We start from the raw sequence: 24212 nt of genomic DNA, 5'->3' as shown, positions 1-24212 counted from the left end.
GGCTTTCATGTTGGGAATATCTCTAGACACATCTCCTTTCCTATGGTCTGTCACTGTGTTACTCCTCTGACAATCGGGGCCTTTCAATTTCACAGCCTGGCTCTGGGCATGAGCACTGCCTATCAAAACCATGGGACAGCCTCACACTCACAGCTGATTCATATGCACTTTCTCCCTCTCTTTCAGGGCCTTCTGCTATATTCCACTCATGTCTCTTATACCTTCCTTACAAGCTAACTACAATTCTATCTAAATCAATTGCTTACCTCTGACCTCGGTTGTGTATTGGTAGCTTTGTTTTTACTCACATAAAAATGTCGACAAGTTCTTACTCACGTTTTCTTTTCAGATGGTTACCTGTGTTAGTTGCTATTAGAAGAGAAACTTTCTAAGAATTAAGAACAAAAAAAAACTTTTTAATATTCTTAATGTGATCACTACCTTCAACATACTCCTCTGACCCTTTGGATCACACTCACTGGAGCCTCCAAAGAAAGTGTCTTTCTGTTTTTAAAAAAAATTATCTATTTATTTATCTATTTATTTATTTATTTTTACACCCCAGACTTTATTCCCCTCCAGTCCTCATCCCCCTGCAACAGTTCCACAGCCTTTCTAATCTTATCTTACCTTCAGCAGCTTACTCTAGATCCTAGAAAGCCTGAGACCCTGGGCTTGCACTCCTCTCTGACTCATCTCGGTGCTCGCTGGTGCTATATAAGCCCTATCGTTACCAGTGGGGACGACTGAGGGAGAGTACACTCTTCAGTCAGGAGTGGTGGCTCGCACCCGCCATCCCCACGACTGGAGACTAGGGCAGGAGAATCCCTGAGTTCAAAGCCCACTACAGGGGAATCCCTGAGTTCAAAGCCCACTACAGAGTGGGAGCCAAGATAGCTAGGGCTACAGAGGGAGACAGGGACAAAGAAAGCACAAATAAATAAATGATTAAATAAAAAGTAATGTGTGCAGGAGGCGAACAATAAACATCAGTCTAATCTGTCTGTTCTCCATTCCTCAGGAGACTGCGACACCAACGCTCATACAATCTTCCTCGTCTCTTCACATTTTCTCTTTTTATTTCTTCTTTAAAAAATATTTTTTGAAAATAGAGTCTTTTCTCACACAACATATCCTGATGATAGTTTCCTCTCCCTCTACTTCTCCCAGTCTCTCTGGATCCACTCCTTTTCTGTTTCTCATTAAGAAGAACAGGCTTCTAAGAAATAACAACCAAACAAGACAAAATAAAGTATAATTAGAGGAAGCAAAAGCTTTCATAGTGAACTTGGACACAGCAACCCAACAAGAAGAGTCCTAAAGCAGGCACAAGAGTGAGTCAGGGACGCACAGCTAGGAGTCCTATAGAGATTCTAAGCTTGGGCTGGAGAGATGGCTCAGTGGTTAAGAGCACCGACTGCTCTTCCAGAGGTCCTGAGTTCAAATCCCAGCAACCACATGGTGGCTCACAACCATCCGTAATGGGATCTGATGTCCCCTTCTGGTGTGTCTGAAGACAGTTACAGTGTACTCATATACAAAGTAAATAAATAAATCTTTAAAAAAAAAAAAAGAGATTCTAAGCTAATAGCTATACTACATACACAGAAGACCTGGCGTAGACCACCCAGGCCTGCGATTACTGCCTCAGTCTCTGTCAGCCCCTATGAGCCCTTCTTAGTTGATTCATAAGGCCTTGTTCTCCTGGTATCCTCCACCCACGCTGGCTATTACACTCTTTCTACCTCCTCTTCTGTAGGATTCCTTGAGCTCTGAAGGGAGGGATTTGGTGGAGAAATCCAATTTATACTCTATCTGAATAAGGCCTGGCTGTGGGTCTCTGCATCTGTTCCCATCTGCTGCCATAGGAAGCCTCTCTGATGTTGACTGGTAAGGCACTGATCTATGAGTACAGCAGATCATTAGCAATCACTTTATTAACTTTTTGATTTTTGAGGCCAGCATTGTTGGTTTTACCTTAGGTGTCCGGTCATCTAGTTTCTAGTTCTTGGTCACTCAAGCAGTGTTGGGTATGGGTTCTTTCTCATGGAGTGGGGCTTAAGTCAAGTCAGACATTGGTTTGCTTTAAGACTCTGGTCTTACAAAACAAAAATCAATAAAAAGATTGCTAATGGTCTTCTGCTATACTCATCGATCACTGCCTTATCCAGTTCTCATCAGAGAGGCTTCCTCTCTTCCACATAAATGCACATTATAGTACAGCGATTAAAGGTCCCTGTAAAAATGTGCCACTAGGCGATGTGCAGGATGAAATGGTAAATGCTAATCTGTTCCTTCCTTACTCTCTAGTGAGTAAAGGGATGTGAGAGGGCATATTTGAATTAAGAGACAGAAAGGAAATGGGGGTTTTACGTGGGGAAAAGTTACAGAAGAAAAACCTGCTTCACAAAATGCAGTTTGTGGAAAAATCAGTTGAATGTCAAGATTAAAAGGAAAAAAAAATCAATAAAACCTTTGAAACTAGAACCATGTTAAAGGCCTTTTAGGCTGATGGCAAAATACAAAGCCAGAGATTTAAGAATGTGAAAATCTTTCTCCAGTAACCGCAAAAGCAATTCCTCAATATTCAGGAGCCAGAGTGGCCCCAAAAGATGGTCGGCATAAATTGCTTAGCACAGAGACAGAGACAGTCAAGATTCAAAAGGCCAGCATTTTCAAAAGGACTCTCACAAGGCTGTAATTAGTCATTCAGGCAAAAACTGCATACACTTCGAATTGCATACATAATTGACTAATTGTATCTTCAAAATAAAGGGTAAAGGGTTAATTGTATCCACATCTGGCCATAAAGAAAGAGATTGTCCTTTGAAAATATGACACTATACTTAGAAGAAATTCACATTAAACAACCATCCCTATTACGACTAATAATTATAATACTAACACATGCTTACAAATTAATACCTTTCACTGAGATTCTGAAAACACTGCACAAACAGTCTTACAATGCTCCTGTGAGGTACGGAAGGTGATGTCAATGAGGAAGCACAGCGAGGTTAGGTAATTGTCTAAAAGCCACAACGGGAGGGAGCCTCCAGCCCTGCTCTCAACACAAGCTCTAGTCTTCAGAGATGCTCGGATGCAGAGCTGAGGTCACATAAGCAGCAGAAACAAGCGTAGAAAATGACACGGAATGTCTTTGTACAATTTCCAAGGACTGAAAACGGGTCATAATTTAAGAGATCATGTTGACTTCTTTCACGTATAAAATTTTCTGAAAAAGTGTGTGTGTGTGTGTGTGTGTGTGTGTGTGTGTGTGTGTGTGTGAGGTGTGTGCTGATATGTGTGGTAGAAACTGAAGTTGGGTCCCTTGGAAGAGAAGCAAACATTGGAGCCATCTGGAGAGACTCCCTACTTATTTGACTCAGATGTGTACTGAGAGACTGGAGCTAAGAAGCAACAATTCACTGTTCTTTAGTTGGATTTTATGGTCAAATAGTTCAGCTGTTTTTCTTAAAAGTACAGAAAATTAGGTTTTATAGTACCAACAACAGCTTCACACCCATGTAGAAGAATAAGTTTCTTTTAGAGAATGGTACTTGAAATGGTCTGGATCCAGGAAGAACAGCACAAGGATGGGATGGACCTAAAAACATCATTGAAGGATTTTTATAAAGTAAAACTAATGCTACCTTAATCTAGCTATTTAGATATATAAAGCATTGCTGGTCAGTAGTATCCAATTTACATTATCAAGAATAGTATATACAACAAAATAATATAATTATACTACTTACACATCAGCATATTCAGTGTAACTTCAGTGTTTAAGATACACATTTAACAACCAAATATATACTCTAAAGATTTTTATTATTATTACTTATCTGGTACTGAGGATTAAATCTAAGGCGTCATGTGTGTCAGGCAGGCTCTTTACCACTAAGCTATATATAGCGCTGAAATTTTCCTTGTATAATTAAAAACATCCTCATAGCCTCATCAGGAAATGTTTGATGATTACATACCAGAAATAATTATAAATTCTCTGCTTTGATTCAGTTCAGTTCTTCTGTCCAATGAGGCTAGACTAACAGAAGATACAAGGAAGAACAGAGCCAAGCCCCAGGTTTCATGGAACTTCTGGCCCACTCATGATTACTCATGGAAATAGCCCTATTATGTTTCCCTGTACTAAGGTTTTGGGGCAATGTCCGGCCTACTATAGCAAACCCTGGTTCAAAAGTCCATACAAGGAAACTAGAAACAGAACATGCTCAAGATAAGAATTAGAAAAATGAAAGTTGGCTCAAAAATCACTGTACACACACAGAAGAGACAAAAGAAAATAAAAGCAATGAGAGAGAGAGAGAAAGAGAGAGAGAAAGAATGATTTACTTTTTAGTAACCGAACAGTAGAAGTCAGTGCAGCATGGGAGAGCTTACACCACAGAACTAACCTGGGATGGCTCCTGTGGAGAGTCACATCCTGAGCTGGGCCTCAGAAGGCTGGCCTTCGTGATGGCTGCCATGAAAAGAGTAGTCTACACTCAGCACAGAGCAAGCAGACAGCGAACTGCAGGCATGTGCCACGTTAGGACAAGGGAAACTGACTCTAGCACTCTGTAAGCATCTGATGCAGACCTGGAGGATCTGGGAGAGCGGCGGGCATATTTGCAAGTGTAGTTGAGGAGCACAGGACACAGATTCCTGAGGTATGGGAAACTAATATTACCCTTTCTTTCTTTCTTTCTTTCTCTTTTTAAAGTAGAGAAGTCTGTAACTGTGTTAAGGACTGAGCAGGTAAATGTCAGGCAGAAGACCGATCTCACAGAAGACAGTGATAAAGAAAGGAGGTGATAAGGGCCTGAAGTGAGGTGCTGACCTGAGGGGTAAGAAGAGGACAAACAGCAGATGCTCTGACATGCCAAGTGAGTAACTCGGCATGAAGGAGTAGTGGTGCTAACTGCAGTGGCCCTTCTCTGTGGCCAGCATTACTGAAGGCCGGCCGGCACTGCATGCCTTCCTAAGGCTCACTGGGGCTGCTCGTAGTAGAACTGACACACGTGCCTCTGCATCATTAGATCTGCAAACTGAGACCTAATGCACTAGGGTTATCGTCTGCATCGGGTTTAGACACTTTTCTACTCATTTATTAATTTATTTTACACACTTCTGTATGTGGGTAGCATATGTACGAACATGTTCCATGTGTGTACAAATGGTGTATGTGTATGTGTGTGTGAGAGAGACACACACACGGAGGGGTGTGTGTGAGTCAGTTGTCTTTCTCGAGCACTGTCCATCCTGTTTTGGAGGCAGGCTCTTTCACTGATCACGGGCTATGCTTGCCGGCTGATAAGCTGGAGGGATCTGCCTGCCTTTGTCCCCACTCCACACTCGGGTTACAGTGTGCTAGGGATCTGAACTCAGGTTCTCTTGCTTATGTGGTGAACATTTCCCCTATCGCTAGTCATTTACATTTAAAAACAATGAGCTACATTTTTTCCAGTCACAGGATTTGTAATTACTGAGAATCTTGTTCTCTGCTTCTTATAAACCACGATCCAAGAAGATGGTTAAAATTTACTTGCTGAATAAATACATTTAAAAAAATTAAAATCAAAGGAAAGCCATCTGTTCCCTAAACCTGGGTAGAGCTGGTTGCTGTGGCTAGCCAGGGACTAGAAGGCCAGTGTGGAAGTGGTTGCTGCTTTTTAGTCAACAACAATCTGAAGAGAACATTAGGAAAGACCTAAATGACGTACCATTATCTCCACATTGCTGTGAAAACTGCTAGGTGTTCTAAGCATGCAATGTTCCTTATAATGCTAGGACTAGAAATCTCCAGAGGAAGAGCACTGATGAGCTGCAGTGTGTACTGTTCCTACAGACCTCAAATCCAGTTCACAGCAGCCATATCAGGGTCTCCTAACCACCTGCGAGCTCCAGCTCCAAGGGCATCTGATGCCTCCCCTCTCCTCTGGCATGGGCACTCCCAGACCCTGGCACGTGAGTAAACGGGGTCCATGTGTGATGGGAACAAAGGGGAGAGTGTAGGAAGAGGAGAGGCAGGCTGGAACAAGAGAGGGTATGGGAGTGAGCACAATCAAAGCAAAGACACACGTGTGTGAAAATATCATCATGAAAGTCATTGGCATAATGCACTTATGGTGATAAAGCTACTGTTTAGTTTGCAGCCATTTAGTTTTATGGGTATGACAACAGCACACACTATTTTATTCAGATCCATGGACTAAGGTAGTATGAACCCAACTCAAGTGCTTATTCTCTTAACACTCAGATAAGATGTAAAGACAGTAAGTTTGGTGCCATCCTGGACTACAAAGCCAACACACACACACACACACACACACACACACACACACACACACACACACACACACACACCCATTTGCTTTTGATTTTGTGATACTTTGTTTTTCTGGGTTTTGTTGGTATGTATGTGTTTCTTAAGGTTTTTACTTATTTTATTTTATATTTTGGTTTGTTTGTTTGGTTTGCCAGTTTGGTTTTTAAAGAGGGAGAGAAAGAAAGGGATTAGAAGTGGGTGGATGGGTAAGTTTGGGGACTGGAGATCTAGGAGGGGAAACTATCATCAGAAAATATTGCAAGATTTTTTTTCCAAAAAAAGAATTCAATAAAATATTGAGAAACACTTTTTAAAATGGAAAGGACTTATATGGCATAAAGATCTTAGTGTAGATACCCTAAACTGACAGGTAACAAATGCAATGTGTGTATTGTCCTCTTATTCTAATTTTCTTGCCAAATTGTTGCAGTCCTAAATTCTACAGGCCTTCCTTAGGTACTAAAGTTGCCCTGATCATGCTCTGTTCAGCCAGTGTCCTACTCAGTCTGGTCTACAGTAAGCAAGACCAGGCTTCACTGGCTGGTCAGCATGCGATCCCTTCACAGTTCCCTTGTTTGCATTTCCCATCTGTACGGCTGGACCGGTGCACTGGTGAAGACTCTGACAGAATGATTCATTTAGCCCCTTTGGCAGCACTCACAGCATTGTGCAGCCAGTGGGCATACTAAATTATCTCCTGAATAGTCTTCAACTCATTGAAATAACTGTATCTTAGGAACATTATACTAGAATATGGATTAAACTAAATTTTAAAACTAAATAATTTTAAAGGGAAACAATAAATGATTTGACCTAATTTAAATTGTTTTATGGCTACTGGTCACCCATTTGTGGACTGTTCCCTTAATTGTGGAGAAGACTCTTGGCAGGTTTCTGGCCTTCCTGGCTGAAACTGGCAGTTTATTAGATGCAAATGAAAGCTGTTGAATCAGATTTTGAAAATCTCACTTAAACGGCCAATTCTCTCAAAGGTTTTGCCCAGACTTCCTTCTGCTACGATGGAGATGCACCTTGTAATCACCAGCACATGGGAGTGACACTTTAAAGGTGGTGACTGTCTAAGAAAGGTCTAAGACATTAATGGCATCAAGGAGCCATTGTACTACTTGTCAGCTGCACAACTTGGGACATTTTTAGATGAAGAAACATAACCTCCTGGTTTAAGTCACCAGTTCAGGGCTGTCCATTACTTGTGTAGATAAACGGATTTCCTATTCATTTATATATGTGAATATCTGAGGTACTACCGCACTCCTTCAAAGGTAATTAAAATAGCTCAGCTTTCTCAAAAACATTTTCCCTATACTTTCTATAAAGTTGTATATCATGTTAATATTATTAATCCTTTGAAGATTGGGGATTGGGAGCTTCTGTTAAAATGCACGTGTAGATTGACAAGAGTTACATTTCCAGCTGTCAATATAATGGACAGTAGCATTGTGAATCAGGTGCCTTTGGTAACTGGGTAGGTTCTAGGGGAATGGAGCTCAAGGCCTGTAATTTTTTGTGCAGGAAGATTATATTTCCACTTTATTCCTATAAAGAGACACACTGACAGCAGCATTAATGAGGCTGGGAACCAAAGAGAACAAGGAAAGGAGAAAGGGGAGAGAAGAGCTAGAGTACTGCTGTGAGGGAAGGGAGGGATGGAGCAAGGACAGGAGAAGAGGAGACTCTCCAGTCCTGGGGGGCGGGCGGTGGGGTGCCAACGGCAAAGTTATGTCACTTCAGTAAGAAGACCACATGGCCACCCTCCATAAAGGCACACTTATCTTCTCAAACCCAAATACTAACAATTCAAGAGTGACTATATTATTTATCTAGTTGAAACCTTAAAACACGTTCATATTCTCTACTGTGGCACAACAAGCTGTGGTAGGACACGAGATCAGTTTCAGAAGAGCAGATTTGCTTGAAGCTTCGTCAAGGAGACAGTCATTCCATTAAGATGAAAACCTTCCTCAAAGCCTGGGAGACTGGACTAGACACTCGAAACTCAAAACGATGATTTTAATCACAGCCTCCCTTCAAAACTCTAACGGTCCCTAAGAAACAAACAAGCAAGTCTGACAACATGTCTGTGTGCATGTGCATGTACGCCCGTGCACAGATGTACCCTGAAGCTGAAGCAGGGCAGCAGGATTCACTGCAAGGGTGAAGGTGGGGGTGAGGGAAAGCCTCGCAGGAGAAGTGATGCCTGCACTGGGGCTCCACGGATGAAAAGGGGTTTTGTAACACGTAAGGAGAATGTGCCTTCCACCAGACAAACTGAACAGATGGCTCAGGAGATGAGCTTCTTCTCTTTCTTCTTTCTGGATGAGCCACATTTTACCCAAAAGCCTCACTATTCATAGGAAACACATGTTTTTAAGGGCCTTAAAGTTTTAAATATGTGGTTATATTATTAGGAATTCCACGCTAAACAAACCAATATAAGACCAGAGGAAAATGGTTCTGCTGTATGGACCCCTTTACCTGTGTCAGTATTCATATGTAAGCATTTCTGTTCTAGAGTAAAAAGAAATCAAGGGGAAACCCATAATCTGACCCTTCTTATCTTCCCAACTATGTGTGCAAGTCAGAGCACAGCCTGCAAGCACACCGAGCCCCTAAGACTGTCCCTGGCTTGGGACAGCAGAAGCAAACAGCAGATACAGGCAGGCCACACAGAACTCAGCATTCTTCTGAGTTAAGAGTTGCCAGATCAGATAAAGGCGACTTTCTGAGTATGTTCAAATAATACATGGGGCAAATGCATACTAAAAAGTACCTGTTGCCAGCTTGGTGGCACACACCTTTAACCCTAATACTTGGGAGGCAGAGGCAAGAGGATCACTGCAAATTTAAGGACAGCCTGTCTAAAAGGCAATTTCTAGATGAGCCAGGGCTACATACTGAGACGCTGTTAAAACGAAGTGTGCCTGCTGAAATTCAAATTTAAATGGACCCTTATTATTATTTTTATTAAAGTAACAATCATAATTTATAAGGTATTGCATTCTAATGAAAAAATTAGCAGTTGGATGAAAGATCAATTCTATTTTAGTGGCATTTTGTCTTCCTTAAGGGAATGCTATTAGCCGCATATGAGAGAATTACAACACATAATATAAAGAATTAGGCTTAATTAGCTAGTAAGCTATGAAAACTTTCCCCACAGAGGTGGGATCTCATCTTTAAATACTGCTTCCTGTTAAAACCCTTGGGAGTCACTCTTGATTAAGAAAAATGGAATATTAATACCTTAAAGAAATATTAAGTGGTGTTCACTGACAGGTTATAAGTACTAGAATATCAAAATTGTCTGTTGTATTTCTAAAAGACAAATCATCCAACTAAAATATTCAGTATATTTATATACTAAAATAAACCATGTTCTACACATATGTTATTCAAAATAATTCTGTCAAAAAAGAAGCATGCATTTTGATCAATGACAATAACTTAAAACAGGTACAAGAAAATCTTTTTCATGCTCACAGGGTTCTTATTAATAGATCTTCTACTGGTGGCCATAAAAAAAAGAGGGTGCTGAGCAACCCTGGAACCCTGGAAAGGGGAGAAACCTAGCTATTCCAACCCACTGTGGTTACGTTCTCTGCACATTAAGCTTTCTTTTGTGACTTCCAGAATCCTTTATTCATTAAGGTACACAGAAGAACTAGGAGTACCTTACAGAGTGACTGCTGGAGTGTTCTGCTGGGATACAGGTCCACCTGACATGTAAAGCAGCCAAAGAAAAAGGCGTGCTTGTTCATCAAATTTAAACTGAATCCTCTAATTTCATGCTAATTGTATGGTCCCTTTGCAGGGCAAACAAAGGACTGCCTAAGATAAAAGGCTTTCTTAAGAAAACCATCAGTCTTGAAGTTTTAGGGAACAGATCACCTTGTTATCCCTTTTAGAGGAAGTATGTGAGTAATTCAAGTATTACATTTACCTTCACAGGAGGACTTTACAAATCTCATTATTACGAATGTTTTCCGATTGTTTCTGTCTGTTTAATATAATGTGATTTCTGTTGACTTGAGTACTCTACAGCCCTTAAGTTAATACTTAATAATTCCAAAGTTAAAGAATTTAAAATAAGTATACACTGACTTTAGCTTTCTCATTCCACAAAGAAATAGTTATATGTCACTAGAAAGCAGAGGCCGGTTGACAATAAATGTGTGTGTCCTTCAATACACAGGTTCTGCTTTGGCCAGTTGATCTCTTTACAGACTCACTTTTGGTTGCTGACACAGATAATAATATGGGCTAAGAGAATAACTGACAAATGATATCCAAAGTCGTTTATGATAATTTACAACATAACTTGAGGTATAAAAACATGAAGGACATCTCTGGAAACTTGAATTCACTTAGAATTGTGCCATCGTCAACAGCACAATATGAACAAAGCAGAAAAGTCCTCAGGAGAAGAGGTGGAAAGTGAAAAAAAAAGCAAGAAAAATACAGTCATCTGGCTTTAGAGCCGCACACTGAGTAGCATTTGTGTGTTCATCACCTCCAGTCACCTAAGTCAGGGCTGGCACTGCCAAGGCAAGGCTGCTTCACGCTATAGGTCCTGGCAAGGGCAAAGAGGAGTTGGTCTCTGAGACTTCCGGGAAGTCACGGCTCGGGGAAGAATGAAAGTAAACTGCTGCTGACAGTTGGCATCGATCAAACGCACTCGAGCTCTGATAACAACTCCTTCTTTCTGGTAGCCAAATTAGCAGCCATGAGAAATAAGAGAAATTAACTTACTGCCTCACCTTGAACACAATCTATCAGAAACAGCATCCTACCTGCATATGATATTAATATTGACACAGGTTTCCATGTCTAACCTTTAAAGGCCCGTCTGTACTTTACTTCTGAATGCACAGTAGGCTCATCCCACACGTTCAACGGCCACCGTTGACAAGTGGCTACTGCATTGTGCGGTGTTTAAAGTCAATGTTTGGAAGAGCCCAGGTCCTGATGTTTTCCTGTGAGGTGGGTGTCAAACCCTTACTGAGGCTGTGCTCTTTTATGTAAATGAACAAAGTTGGCTCCAAAGTACAACATGTTAATACACTGGAAACAGACATGGACTCTGGCAGGCCACTCTGACTTTTCAGTGATGCTCAGTATGCATGTGCTACGCTACCTGCTTTTCCTGCTTAATATTTTTTTTTGATTGTGCCAAATTTCAGAACTTAGGTTTTCTTTTAGGATCCAGTTAGTGGCCACATTACCCAACATTCAGGAGAATACTCACATCTTCCCCACTTGTTGGCTTTTTAAATAAAATGGTACTTCAAAGGAGTTAAATTACTTAAATATCTAAATCCAAAGTGGTATATCGCAACTGGTAAGAATCACGGATTCTTGTTATGACAATAACTTGAAAAGAATCACAATACTAATAACTACATACAAATACAAAAATACACTAAATTCCAGGCTAACAAGCCCTCATGAAACTACAAAGGACAGCCGAAGGGTTTGCATGCTGCACTGAGACTGCACAGGCCTTTCTGACAAACTACGGCAGAGACGATCATTACGAGAAAAGTAATTGAGGAGTGCCAGCCAACATGTCATCCTCAAATCTGAACACAAAATGTAAAAGGGTTTGCTTTGTAATGACTGTTAGCTCATTCTTGTCTTCTCACTTATTGTTAGAAAAGTTTTAATTGAACTTTGTGCTTTTAATTGCCTTCCAGGCAACATAATAAAAACCAAGAAGTTAGTACAGTATAGATTTTACAATCTTCTAATGCAAACAATATTCATCTTTATGATATAAAATGAGATTAAGCAACACAGTTAAAATTGTCATAGCATGCGCCAATGTATACTTAATTTATAATTTAATTGTAATTTTCAGAATATGTTATTCAGGTGTCTCAAACACGTGCATATTATCATCTCTGCATTACAAACTCCTTCATACTTGAGAACAGTGGCATTGATTCACTCAGTTAAATTATGATAACCTCTGTAATACCCTACATTTTTCCTAGGTGACGGAGGCCTCTAAAGACATCACTATACCTTTAGTCCTGGAGTTTAATCATGGTCAATGGTTTTGCTTATCTTCATATGGTAAAGTTTTAGGAGTATAATCCAAGACATTTTCAGACACAGAGAATATTTAAAAGAACCTTGTTCAAAATAGATTTTTAATGAACTATTTGTTAAAATAAATGAAGCAGCCTGATATTTCAAAAAATATATGGCAACAAGCCAGAAAATTATTATTTATTGTTTAGACTGTTAAGTCTAAACATGTTTTAGTGAGGTAGTGGTAAAATGCAAATAGTTAATTCATCAGACCTTTCTATGACGAAATTGTCTAACCAACTAAATATGGCCTACTTATCTTCGAGCTAATTCAATTATCATTTTGGTTAGTGTTTCCTTTAGGATTCTAGCATTTATCACCAAACCATCAAAGCTCTAATACAAATCCCAACTCTCAGTTCTCAAGAGTCTTACTGGTTCTCTTAGGCTGGCAGGATGGCTCAGCAGGTAAAGATACTTTCTTCAGACTCAATCCTGGGAACCATGCCGGGAAAGGAGACAACCAGCTCACTCAAGTTCTTGTCTGATGCAACACCCACACACACACGCGACGCACACAATCTAACTCCTCTGGTGATTACATGTAATTTGCACTACATTATATAATATAAACAACTGTAGACAGCTCCCCGTTCGTACCCATTTCTAAGTGGTTAGCCCTGAAATCATAGGCGTACAAGTAAGATATAGAGAAAGTAGGTTGTATTTTATATTTAGGAACACACACGCACACGCACACACACACAGACACAGACCCAGACGCGCACGCGCGCGCACACACACACACACACACACACACACACAAAGAAAAAAGAGGCCACAAACTTGAGAAAAAGGGCAAGGGTCAGGGGTAAATGGGAATGGTTGAAGGGAGAAAAGAGAAGGTAGAAAAATGATATAATTATATTTTAAATTAAAAAATCATTAAAAAGGAAAAAGTAATCTAATCTGTTAATTATAAAATGAGATTTAATTAGCAAACTATGTTTGGCTTATTTGCCAAACTGTGAATTGATTCTGGGGAAGCATGAGTTTGAAATACAAAAATTAGATGTAGAATAGTGTTGAAAATACTTCCAAAATTTCCTGAAATAAATACTATCCTGAAATAAATGTTAAGAAAAACAAACAAACAAGAAAACAATCCTTGGGAATGACTGATTAGAATAATTTTTAAAAATGTGAACACTTAAAAATCTGATTTGTAATGTGTCTTTATGTAATGGATGAATGCAGAAACAGTTATGACACAGAAAAAAAAGAAAGAAAAAAAATACTCAAATACAAATGAGTGTTGAAGAAAGGTGTAATAGATAGACAATAAAAGATGGCTGCAGGAGGTTGCATTGGACAAGTAAGATAACATTCAGTGTAGGATATGGAAGTAACTACAACCCAGGCAAGTGTTCGTGCAGTATCAACTTACAACTCCAGCTAGCTATTAGCATGCTTAGAGAGCCCAGCTGAAACCATGAAAAACAGGCAGGAATAGTTATGAGAGATGAACTGTCGTGTACCCATGTCCTCATCACTCTAACACTGAGAGGTAAAGTGCCTACTCCCAGTTTTTCAGATATGAACTGGATAAATTCCCTATGCTCTAATTTAAGTGTTTGTACAGACCAAATATTGAGCATTTATTGAATGGCTGATAAATACCATGCACGGAAAACAAAACATGTTTTGAGAAAATATATACATACATATAAACATGCACATATACACACCTAAAAATATATACATGTATACAAATATAAATATACAAATCATGCACACAAACATATATACATTTATACATATAAATATACACATGTATACAAACCATAAATATATACATGTATACAAACATACATTTATGCACACAAGTATATAGGCATTTACATACATATAAATATGTGCATGTACACAAACATAAAAGTTAATAAACATTAATATATATTTACATACATATGTACATATGAATAATATACACATTTACACACACATACATAGGTATATGTATGGCTACACACATAAACATATCCATCTATACACACAAACATACATGTGTATATGTACAAACATAAATACTAAAAACATTATTCTTAGCTTTATGGAACCCCTTATAATTTATCAGTTATATTCTTATCATGTTATTTCTACAGATATTATGCCTGAAATTCAGCCCTCAAGAGTCTGAGGCAGTAAGATCACTGAGATTTTGAGCTGCTCTAAGCTATTCTGAGTTCTAGGTGATCCTAGCCTATAGAGGCTCTGTCTTAACACATAAAGCAACTAACCAGCCTGCCTGCCAGTCAGCCGACCAACCATTTCTGCATTTCTTAGTAAACTCTGAATCTCTCTGCTAGCATCTTAATTATAATTTCTTTATCGGATATATACTCGTCAAAACTATCTTAAATCATTAACTTTTTTGTTGCTAATGAAGAATGCCAAAAGTAAGATTTTTTTTTTAAAAATGGGTAACTACTAAGAAGTCAAAACAAAACAAAACACAAAACTCCTTTCTTTTTACAGGGAGAAGAGATTAAATGTCTAATATAAAGCAGAAGACAGAATTTGATGAAGAGACTTACTTGTTAAGAAGACCACTTAACTGAGACCATAAACTGAGAAGTCACTGGCAGGGCATTTATGTCACAGCACAGGAGGCTGAGAAGCTAATGAAGGGGTGTACTCCACTTTCTGAGCATGGGATTATAGTGACGTCATCAGGAACAGCACAAGAAGTCAGAAGTAATGGGGCTGTCTTTGACTGCAGGAGCAGAAAAAAGGGTTTATAGGAGGTAGTGATTGAACAGTCTCTCAGGTTAGGCTCTTACTCTGTGGGTTTCAAGGTTAGAAGTACTGAAGTACTGAAGGCTAGAAGTTTTCCATCTTTTGGAAAGAGATCTGGGAAAGAAACAGTGGTCCAGTGACGGTCCATGCACTGATGAGTCCTGGCTGAGGGAAAGGGACCTGCTAGGAAAATGCTCAGGAGGCAGAGTCGTCAGGACCTGACGAGGAGGAGACAGAGAAGCATTCGAATGACATTCAGGGTTTTAATTCGGTTGTTGAATCCATCACTAACATAATTTTTGTGAATCTGAGTTATAAGATTCTAGACAGATCTTAATTCTAGACAGGTGGTAAATATGTGATCAGAGACAGTGATAAATGTTGTAGAAAAGATGAAACAAAGATATGTGGTGGTGACTCGGGGCAGGACATCTTGGCAGAGGTAGTCATGGGAACTGCTAGCAAAATAAATGCTAACTTTTATGATAAGGCAAGCTCTGGTAATGAGTGTGAGTTCCAGGAACATATAGGACGAGAAGATAAACAGCCCATCATCATGAAATGACAGGAAGGCCAGGGGCACGGAGGGAAGGGTGGGATGTGGGGAGAAACGATGATGGATGGTGCATGACTCCTGGAGCCCACGCTGGGTTTAATGCTCATTCTCTTGGTGAGAAGTCAGCTAGTCTCAAGCCATGGTGTGAGCCGGCGCTTACTTTTGTTGGCTATGTGACCAGTGGGCTCTAAGGGAACACTGAAGGTAGAAACCTGGCACGGTGGTGGCTTTGACTGCTCTAACAGTGACAAGGCTGAGGGACTGTTGGGATCCAGACACCGAGACTTGAAAGAGATAAATAGGAATGTGAAGGACAGAGTGGAGCCAAGGATGCCTTAGGGATTCAGGTCTACACCATGCCATAGATGACGGTGATATCTTGAGATGATGAAAACGTGGGCAGAGATGCTTTGGGGGTACAACAATCAACAAGTAAACCTCTCTATGGTCAAGTGAAAGTTGAAATGTTTAGGTATAAGCAAACGTAGTCAGCTGGGTAGACAGTGTCAAACTCGGGGCCATAGGCTCATAAATAATACACTCACTGTGGGAGCTGAGAGCCTCTTACCAGAGCTTAAAACACCCAGATTAGATGATAGCTTTGTTTCTACATGACGGTATGAGCACTACAGAGTATACAGCAATGTTTTCATTGTTGGGTTTTTAGAGGACAGAAATAAAGAAATACATTTTAGATGTTTAAGGTAAAGATAGATAATTTTGGCTTTTTAATGATAACCATAGACAGCTTCTTACGCTGTGATTTAATAAGTGGTTTCCTTTGTAGCACCCCTGTTTCTTTTGTGCTCTCTGATAGCAAGCACTGGCTATTCCATTGCTCAGAGAGCACCGCTGACTCATCTGAGCACGTACACTGGCTCTAAGGTACTAATGGAAAGTCTGGAGCACAGCTCAGCAAGGAGCCAGGTCACTTTCCTGTGACTGCCACCTTCTAATGCTCCTTTCCTTAAGAAGGAGCCTTGGAAGTCTCCATGCTGATGAGAAAACTTAACAGCAACAACAAACTATCAAGCTGTACTGACATATCCGGTACGTCCCATAATATGCTGCAGTGCCCCCAACCCCCACATGTTTGTCTGGTGTGAGGAAACTGAATTCTTAAGGTAATAGCATTAAGGGATGTGGCTTTGGGGAGATCATCAGGTCCTGAGGGTGGAACATTCATAAGGTGGAGCGTTCCCTTTAACAAGGGAAACATGAAAGTCAAACTCCATGTTGTGTGACACGCAGGGACTACGTGTGAACTAAAAAGCAGGCTCTTAGAAGACAGCACAGTTGCTAGCACGTTGGGCTTGAGCTTCCCACATCTAGAACTTAAAATACTTCCTGTTGTCTATAAGCCAGTACTGTGACAGTAGCCTGAGAAAGACACTAAGCAATTCAAAGAAAGAAGTCATGTGGTTAGTTCCCAAGCCTCCAATGCAGCAAGCTCTATTGCAGTTACTGAGGGTATTCACGGTCAACACTGAGCATTCACTCACGCTCGAAGGGCAGCTAAACTGAAGAGATCAAAGGTGCCTTGGTGTGGACGTAGATAGTCTTCTTGTCTTGCATCCATTTCTTTACCATTATCTAACCAGTTCTTTGTGCTGTGTTTTAGGCATAGTCACTACTTAGTAAATATTTGTGGAATGAATGAATGAAAGAATGGTAAGTGAAAAAAATAAAATGACTTTTCTTCCTATTCATGAATCTAAGTAAGTTTTCCCTTTATTATAAAACATTTGCTTAGTGAAAATTATTAAAAATCCCTTAAAGGCAACTTTCTCTTTATAGCCCATTATTAATTAATTGTAGTTAGTGTATTCATGTGGCGATCTTCCTGAGCACACGCTGTGGATCAGGCACAGGGACCTGTGCTGAAGCAGACGGGGCAGACCCTGACCCCTGACCTCACTGATGTGCTCGCTCTTGTGCTGCTGGGAGATGTGGGGATGAGTCGCTGAGCAGAAAGCTGCAAAATCATGTCTGTCTCTTCCTCCTAAGTATTAAGCTAATACCTAACATTTCCCTAAGTCTTAAAGATAATTACTTCAGTGATTAAACACTTTTAATACATTGTGTAACATTCCCTCAAGGAGAAAACAGCTTTTTTATAAAAAAAAAAAAAAAGAAGAAGCCATAAGTTGGTTTTTCTCCAGTCAAGAAATATTGTCTGATGCAGAAATAAATAGTAAGACAATAGAATTCTCAAAGTTCACTCAGAAATAGTCAGACCATTCTAACTCAAGAACTGTATTTTTCTCTTTTATGCCCCCTTCCTCTTAATGTCCCCCTGCCTTTTCCTTCCACTCTCTTCCTCTGTCCATCCCTCTCTTCTTCTTCACCTCTTTCCAAGAGGTCCCATTTCTTGCAGTAGAAACCGCAGGAGAGCTGGGAAGCCACTCCCAGGACTGCCCATCACTGGCTCTCACAGGCCACCTGTTTCTTGGTGTGAGTTGTCACTGCCAATCATCTGGGGACTCTGAAATCATAGCGATCCCCCAGTTTTACGCCCAAAAGATTTCTACTGCATTTTCCTTACCTCCGAAGACTGGCTGCCTTCTGCTTCGGAAGTTTTGCATCTCACTTCATTGGCTGTATCTCCTGTGAGATGAAAGAGAACAGTTATCTTGGGGCTGTTGGCAGTGTTTTTGGTACTGTGTGCTTCATGCTTTGAAGCAACCACTATTTTCTTTGTTACGAAGTAAAAAATTAATTTTAAAGAGTAAGAAAAAATATTTTTACATGGATCTCATGAATTATTCCATAACACATATTAAAACGTATCCTGCTTTACACAGGTTTACACTGAAAAATTAAAATTAATTTGTGTATATCAAGTCATATTTTAATTAATGAAGAAAGCTATGACTTAAAGACAAGCATACAATTTTAAAGTACAAATTTCTTTATGACATGAATGGTTGTCCTCCAGATTGGTTTTCATAAAGCTTAATCCTTATGGCTTTGTTTGTCCCTGTGGATTAAAGTAGGTGCGCATATTTCTGTGTGACAGTGAATCAAACAGAAGACAATCTTCATAGCAATTAAGAACATGAACAAACATATAAACAACCTTCAGTTGGAACTATGATTTCTAAGTCTGGTGCCTCAGTAGAGTCTATCACTAAATTAATTTGGAGCAGGCTGACTTAAAGGACACAGAATTGATCCGCAGTTGAGCAAGTATAATCATAACAGGTTATTAATGGGCTGCTTTAATTTGCTAATTACTAATAGTTGGTGATTGGCACACGGACAGTACATACCCAATTAGCCTACTTCTCTGAAGCATAATCCGAAGCTAATTTAGTAATTTGTAAATTGTTCTCCCCATAAAATTAGGTCAATTTAAGAATGTACACCACAGTGAAATCATGAAGCTTTTGGATGGCGGTCTGACTGAAATCGAAGGTCAGGGATTTGCTCACACTAAGGAGTTATGCACAGCGCACAGAGGTAAAGCACAGAGAGCCTTACTGAGGTAAATGTTTTCTTATAAGACACAAACAGGTTATCAATGAGGACGATTACAGAAAGGCTCCACAGAACTAAATAAACCTTGTTGTACCTGAGAACCACAGACAATTAAAAATTTTGATGCTAGGGACTGTCCCCATGTGTTTCAATACAGAGTAATCAATGTACACTCTAGTCTATCAGGTATGCTTGCATTGGTATGCGATATTACTTAGTGACAAAACAGACATCCCATCGTCATTGCTTTAATGAACAGCAAATTTCTCTCTATAGTATTTCACTTATAAATCTGTAGCAAAACACTTAAAAGGTAGCTAATAAAAACTGTATTTGAGCATGTAACATACCTTCTAAAATTTTTGAGATTTAAAAGACAAATTTATAAAATATTACTTTGATATTTTGTTATCTGTAATATAATTGTGAGATCAGTTTTAAATTTCAAAAAGTTAACAGTATTTTTAAAAAATCATACCGAAAGAAAGCCCTTACAAATTTGGCCTGTATATAGTACCCATAATTATTGCTAAGACGAAAATTCAATCAACCTATTGTAATCCAGGATGTCCAGATTTCCAATTGGCTCTTTAGGTGGCGGTTTACAATGATCGTTCACTGACACATATTTGTCAGGACCCACCCCCGATAGGTAAGTGGAGAAACTAGAATATAAGCAGTTCAGTTTGCCCAAGTACAGCCATGGGCATTGCAGTGAACTGAGCTGTATGATACAAATGCTTGTACCATGTAATAATGCACATATAAAACCAAACAATATTTAAGGAATCAGGAAAAGCTCAGCAGGAAAAGTTACTTACTCTACCAAAGATTACTCATGTAAAATATCTATCACTCCACCCATAGCCACGCCTACCCTGCATAGAGGGAGAATTATCCAGCACATTTTCTTGTTTCAGGGTGAGTATATGCCATTTTCTCTATTCCCCTACTGCCAGAACAGCCGGAAAGGTTGTCAGCCAGCGTTCTTGGAAACACACAGCACATCTGCCGGGAAGCAAAGCAGAACTGTTTACTCAAATGCTACTTGGGGTGATGGCTCAGGCAGGATGGTCACTGATCACAGTGGAACTGCCATTTGCAAGATCATTTCATTAAGCAAAGACACAGAATGAAGCAAAATACAGCAAAGGAAAGGAACAGGTCACGGTGAAATACAGCTTCTGAATTTTCTCCCAACTGAATAATTTTATCCTGGTGAAAATTCAATTATTTTGTATCCACTTAAGAGACTAAATAACATAACAATAAATAAGAACAAATGGAGAAATATAAACGAGATGCTTTGGTTTTGAAATACCACTTATACTTTACATAGACTCAAACAATTCATTTTTAAGTTGACTGTTTAGAAGGAAGAAAAAAATCATGATGACTTTGGCAGATTCCTCTTTTGTAAGGAATGATAAGATCTCCCCCTCCCTCTGCTAGGCAACTAAAGTTCAGGAGGTAGAGGCACTCAGTGATGGAAGGCAGCCATATGTGTCAGAAGAACCCATTTCCAGAGCTGATCAGGAGGCAGAGGCGATCAGTGATGGAAGGCAGCCATATGTGTCAGAAGAACCCATTTCCAGAGCTGATGAAGGCGTGAAGAGCCAGCTGCTTGGAGAGGAAGATGTGAATCAGGATGTGGGGCTGGCCACCCCCTCCACCCCACTCTCTCTGTTCCTTTTTGTCGCACTAGGCACCACACATTCTGTGTCTTCTTCTCTTCCAGTGGTAATGATAACTCCCTCTGAGGAGAGTTAGCCTCTGCCCTTCTGCACGGCCCTTTAGAGCAGACATTCAATGCCCTTGGTGTTTTCCAGAAGTTTTAAAGATCAGAAACGAAGGAAACTATGAGCGTGTCAGTTTCTGGGTTTAAAAGTATAGATTTTATTTTCAGTAAGTGATCAAGGCTACATGTACTACTACTACTACCAATGCGCATGTGACCTCACAGAGGACTAACTGTGACCTCACAGAGGACTAACTGTGACCTCACAGAGGACTAACTGTGCCCTCACAGAGGACTAACGTGGGATCTGTGACCTCACAGAGGACTAACGTGGGATCTGTGACCTCACAGAGGACTAACGTGGGATCTGTGACCTCACAGAGGACTAACGTGCGCATGTGCCCTCACAGAGGACTAACGTGGGATCTGTGCCCTCACAGAGGACTAACGTGGGATCCGTGACGTCACAGAGGACTAACGTGGGATCCGTGACGTCACAGAGGACTAACGTGGGATCTGTGACGTCACAGAGGACTAACGTGGGATCTGTGACCTCACAGAGGACTAACGTGCGCATGTGCCCTCACAGAGGACTAACGTGGGATCTGTGACGTCACAGAGGACTAACGTGCGCATGTGACCTCACAGAGGACTAACGTGGGATCTGTGCCCTCACAGAGGACTAACGTGGGATCTGTGACGTCACAGAGGACTAACGTGGGATCTGTGACCTCACAGAGGACTAACGTGCAATCATTTGCCCCATCTTTGTTGTGAAAGGCCAGATAGTAAACATGTTGGGCTTTGGCAGCCATATGGTCTCTGTCACAACTTCATAACTCCACCTCTGTAGCCAAGAGCAGCCACAGACATCATGTGAGCTAGTGAGTGGCTCTGATCCAAGACAATGTTATTTATGAAAACAGCTGGTAGGCTGAGAGTTTACTAATCCCCATTGTAGAGGAATAGGGACACTGTGCATTTTATGAGATTAAAAGAAAAACATTTGAGCTCTTCAAGTAGATGAGAAGGGGAGGATCATTAGAGGATCCCCATGACCCTAATTCTATTGGGGGAAGATCGGGGTGGGAGAGGAGAAATGGCATAAGAAAGTGAGCACTGGGCTAAGGGAAGGTAGACGGCAGAGAGATTTGCAGACATGGGGAAGAAGACCAAGCGTTTCCTCCATCAAGGGAGTCCAGTGCAGAGGGTTGGATGGTAGGCAAGTGAGGGAACACTTCTCACTCCTTACGCCTATTACCCACGTTATCCTGGTCATTCTTCTCTCTGTGGATGGGTGAGTATGGGAAGATCTAGTTCTCTCTTTGGTTCTACCCTTTCTTTAGTTTCTCTTGGTAAGAGATAGTGATAGAGAACATGCTTCTCCACCGAGTCCTCCCCACAGTAGGGGGGGGGTGTCTTCCCCAACTCAGCATATCCAGCAACTGGAAGAGATCAGTCTAATGGGACTCACATTAAGAAACCCACGTCTTCTTGATTTAAACCACATATTTCAACACAAGTTTCTAGGCAAAAGGATTTGGTATCTATCTATCATGATGTTGTCTCAATTGGCCACATTTGAGATGGAGGAGGATTATTATCACCAGCACATCCTTGAGCTCCTAAGAACCAGGACTGGACTGACATGGGCATAACTGCAATTTGCCTCCATATAAAGAGACAGGAGTAGGATGCCACTAGAAAAGATAATATTGAGCGAGTTAACTCAACAACAGAGAGGCCATGCTTGTACTGGAAATCAGCTACCTAGAGTTATTACAGTTACGGATCTTACAGACCTAAAACCAATTTACTAGATTAGCACAATTCCTAACTACGTAAATATTTGACCTTATACCTAAGGTCAATGTAGTTCTCACCCCTAATCAAGGAACCTTCTCTTTGCAACAGATACAGGCAACCCATCAAAATGCAGAGTTTTGTACTCTATTCCCAACTGATACACCTACAACACAACTCTTGCACCTAAGAATGAGGATCCCTGTAGAAGAGGGCTGGAAAGATTACAAGAAGAACAGCAAATCTGCTGTGAAACTGTCTTTCTTAGAAACATAAGCTACACACACGAATTCTAACCAGCAAGACCTAAAGGAGGATGACACCAATGGACATGCTAACAAGGAAGGGAAACATTTTAAGAGGCTTCAACCCCAACTCTAGACAAAGAACTACAGGCACCTGAGGAAAGCTGAGAGTAGGAGAAACAGTCTTCTCCAGACAAGAGCATACCAACTGGTTATCCAATAGCAAACAGTTAGCCCTGAAAGCAAGTTCACACAAGTAACATTATACACAATGAGTAGGTTATATTTAGGAACACACACACACACACACACACACACACACACACACACACACACGTAACAATAAAAAAAAGAGGCTATGAATTTGAAAGGGGGGGTGAATGGGAGGGTTAAGAAGGAGGAAACAGAAGAGGGAAATGAGTATATATATATATATATATATATATACACACACACATATATACATACATATACATAGACACATATGTATCATATGTATATATATGTATATATTATAATCACAAAAGTAAAAGAGGTAGTAGAAAAATTATTTTTCATCCTTTCTTTATTAGAAAGGATTTATTTCTAGAATTTCTTACCCAAGCATAATCTACAAAAACACTGTCCCAAGGAATTCACATAGAAAAATGTTTCTTTGGTCAGAAGCATGAGAAAAACGTGCAGAGCATAAGTTCTCAGTTGATTTTTACTTCATTTTAGTATCTGAGAAATTATGCAGTAAAGAAACGACAAATCTCTTTTCACAGTGCTTTTTTTTTTAAGTAACAATAATGGAGCAATTTAGTCACCTTATGCCAGTAAACAACTTCATTACCTCATTAACACTGTATAGGAAATTCAGATAAAGCATTTTTAACAATGTTGGCATAACATCGATCTTAAAATGTATCTACCTGACAATTTATGCCTTTCTATTCATTTTTTCACAATGCCCTGTTAATTCATTCTGTTGCATTTGGAACATACTAAGCAGTATGTGGCTGCATTCTACTGCACAACTTATTCCAGAGTAGTTGATGATCTGCAGGGGAGAAAAAGATAGCCAGCTGCCTTGAAGACACGGGGGAAAAGCCCCAGTTTAAACTTAAACTTAGTGCGCACGTGCGTGTGTGCGTGTGTGTGTGTGTGTGTGTGTGTGTGTGTGTGTGTGTGTGTGTGTGTGAGAGAGAGAGAGAGAGAGAG

General features: G+C 40.2%; 1 protein-coding gene and 1 long non-coding RNA gene across 6 annotated transcripts in view; one reads left to right on the top strand and one right to left on the bottom strand.

Annotated features, from left to right (window-relative positions):
• The window catches only part of Umad1 (UMAP1-MVP12 associated (UMA) domain containing 1), a 194613-nt gene that overhangs the window by 55009 nt on the left and 115392 nt on the right, over positions 1-24212 (bottom strand). For 4 of the 5 annotated variants that reach the window (XR_015685813.1, XR_015685814.1, NM_001439906.1 and 1 more), the window contains 1 exon segment: positions 18289-18350. Coding sequence is in view for 3 of the 5 variants with exons in the window: in NM_001439906.1 (NP_001426835.1) it covers positions 18289-18350 (62 nt within the window). In the remaining 2 variants the exon portion in view is untranslated. 5 annotated transcript variants of the gene reach the window in all.
• On the top strand, positions 5797-15676 carry LOC147994745 (uncharacterized). Its single transcript, XR_015686378.1, has 2 exons — positions 5797-5973; positions 14927-15676. It is a non-coding gene; the product is annotated as an uncharacterized LOC147994745 (long non-coding RNA).

This window comes from Rattus norvegicus, chromosome 4 (assembly GCF_021556685.1).
Source record: "Rattus norvegicus strain SHRSP/BbbUtx chromosome 4, alternate assembly SHRSP_T2T, whole genome shotgun sequence".
Classification (NCBI taxonomy): domain Eukaryota; kingdom Metazoa; phylum Chordata; class Mammalia; order Rodentia; family Muridae; genus Rattus; species Rattus norvegicus.
This window is presented reverse-complemented; position numbering and strand designations above follow the sequence as displayed.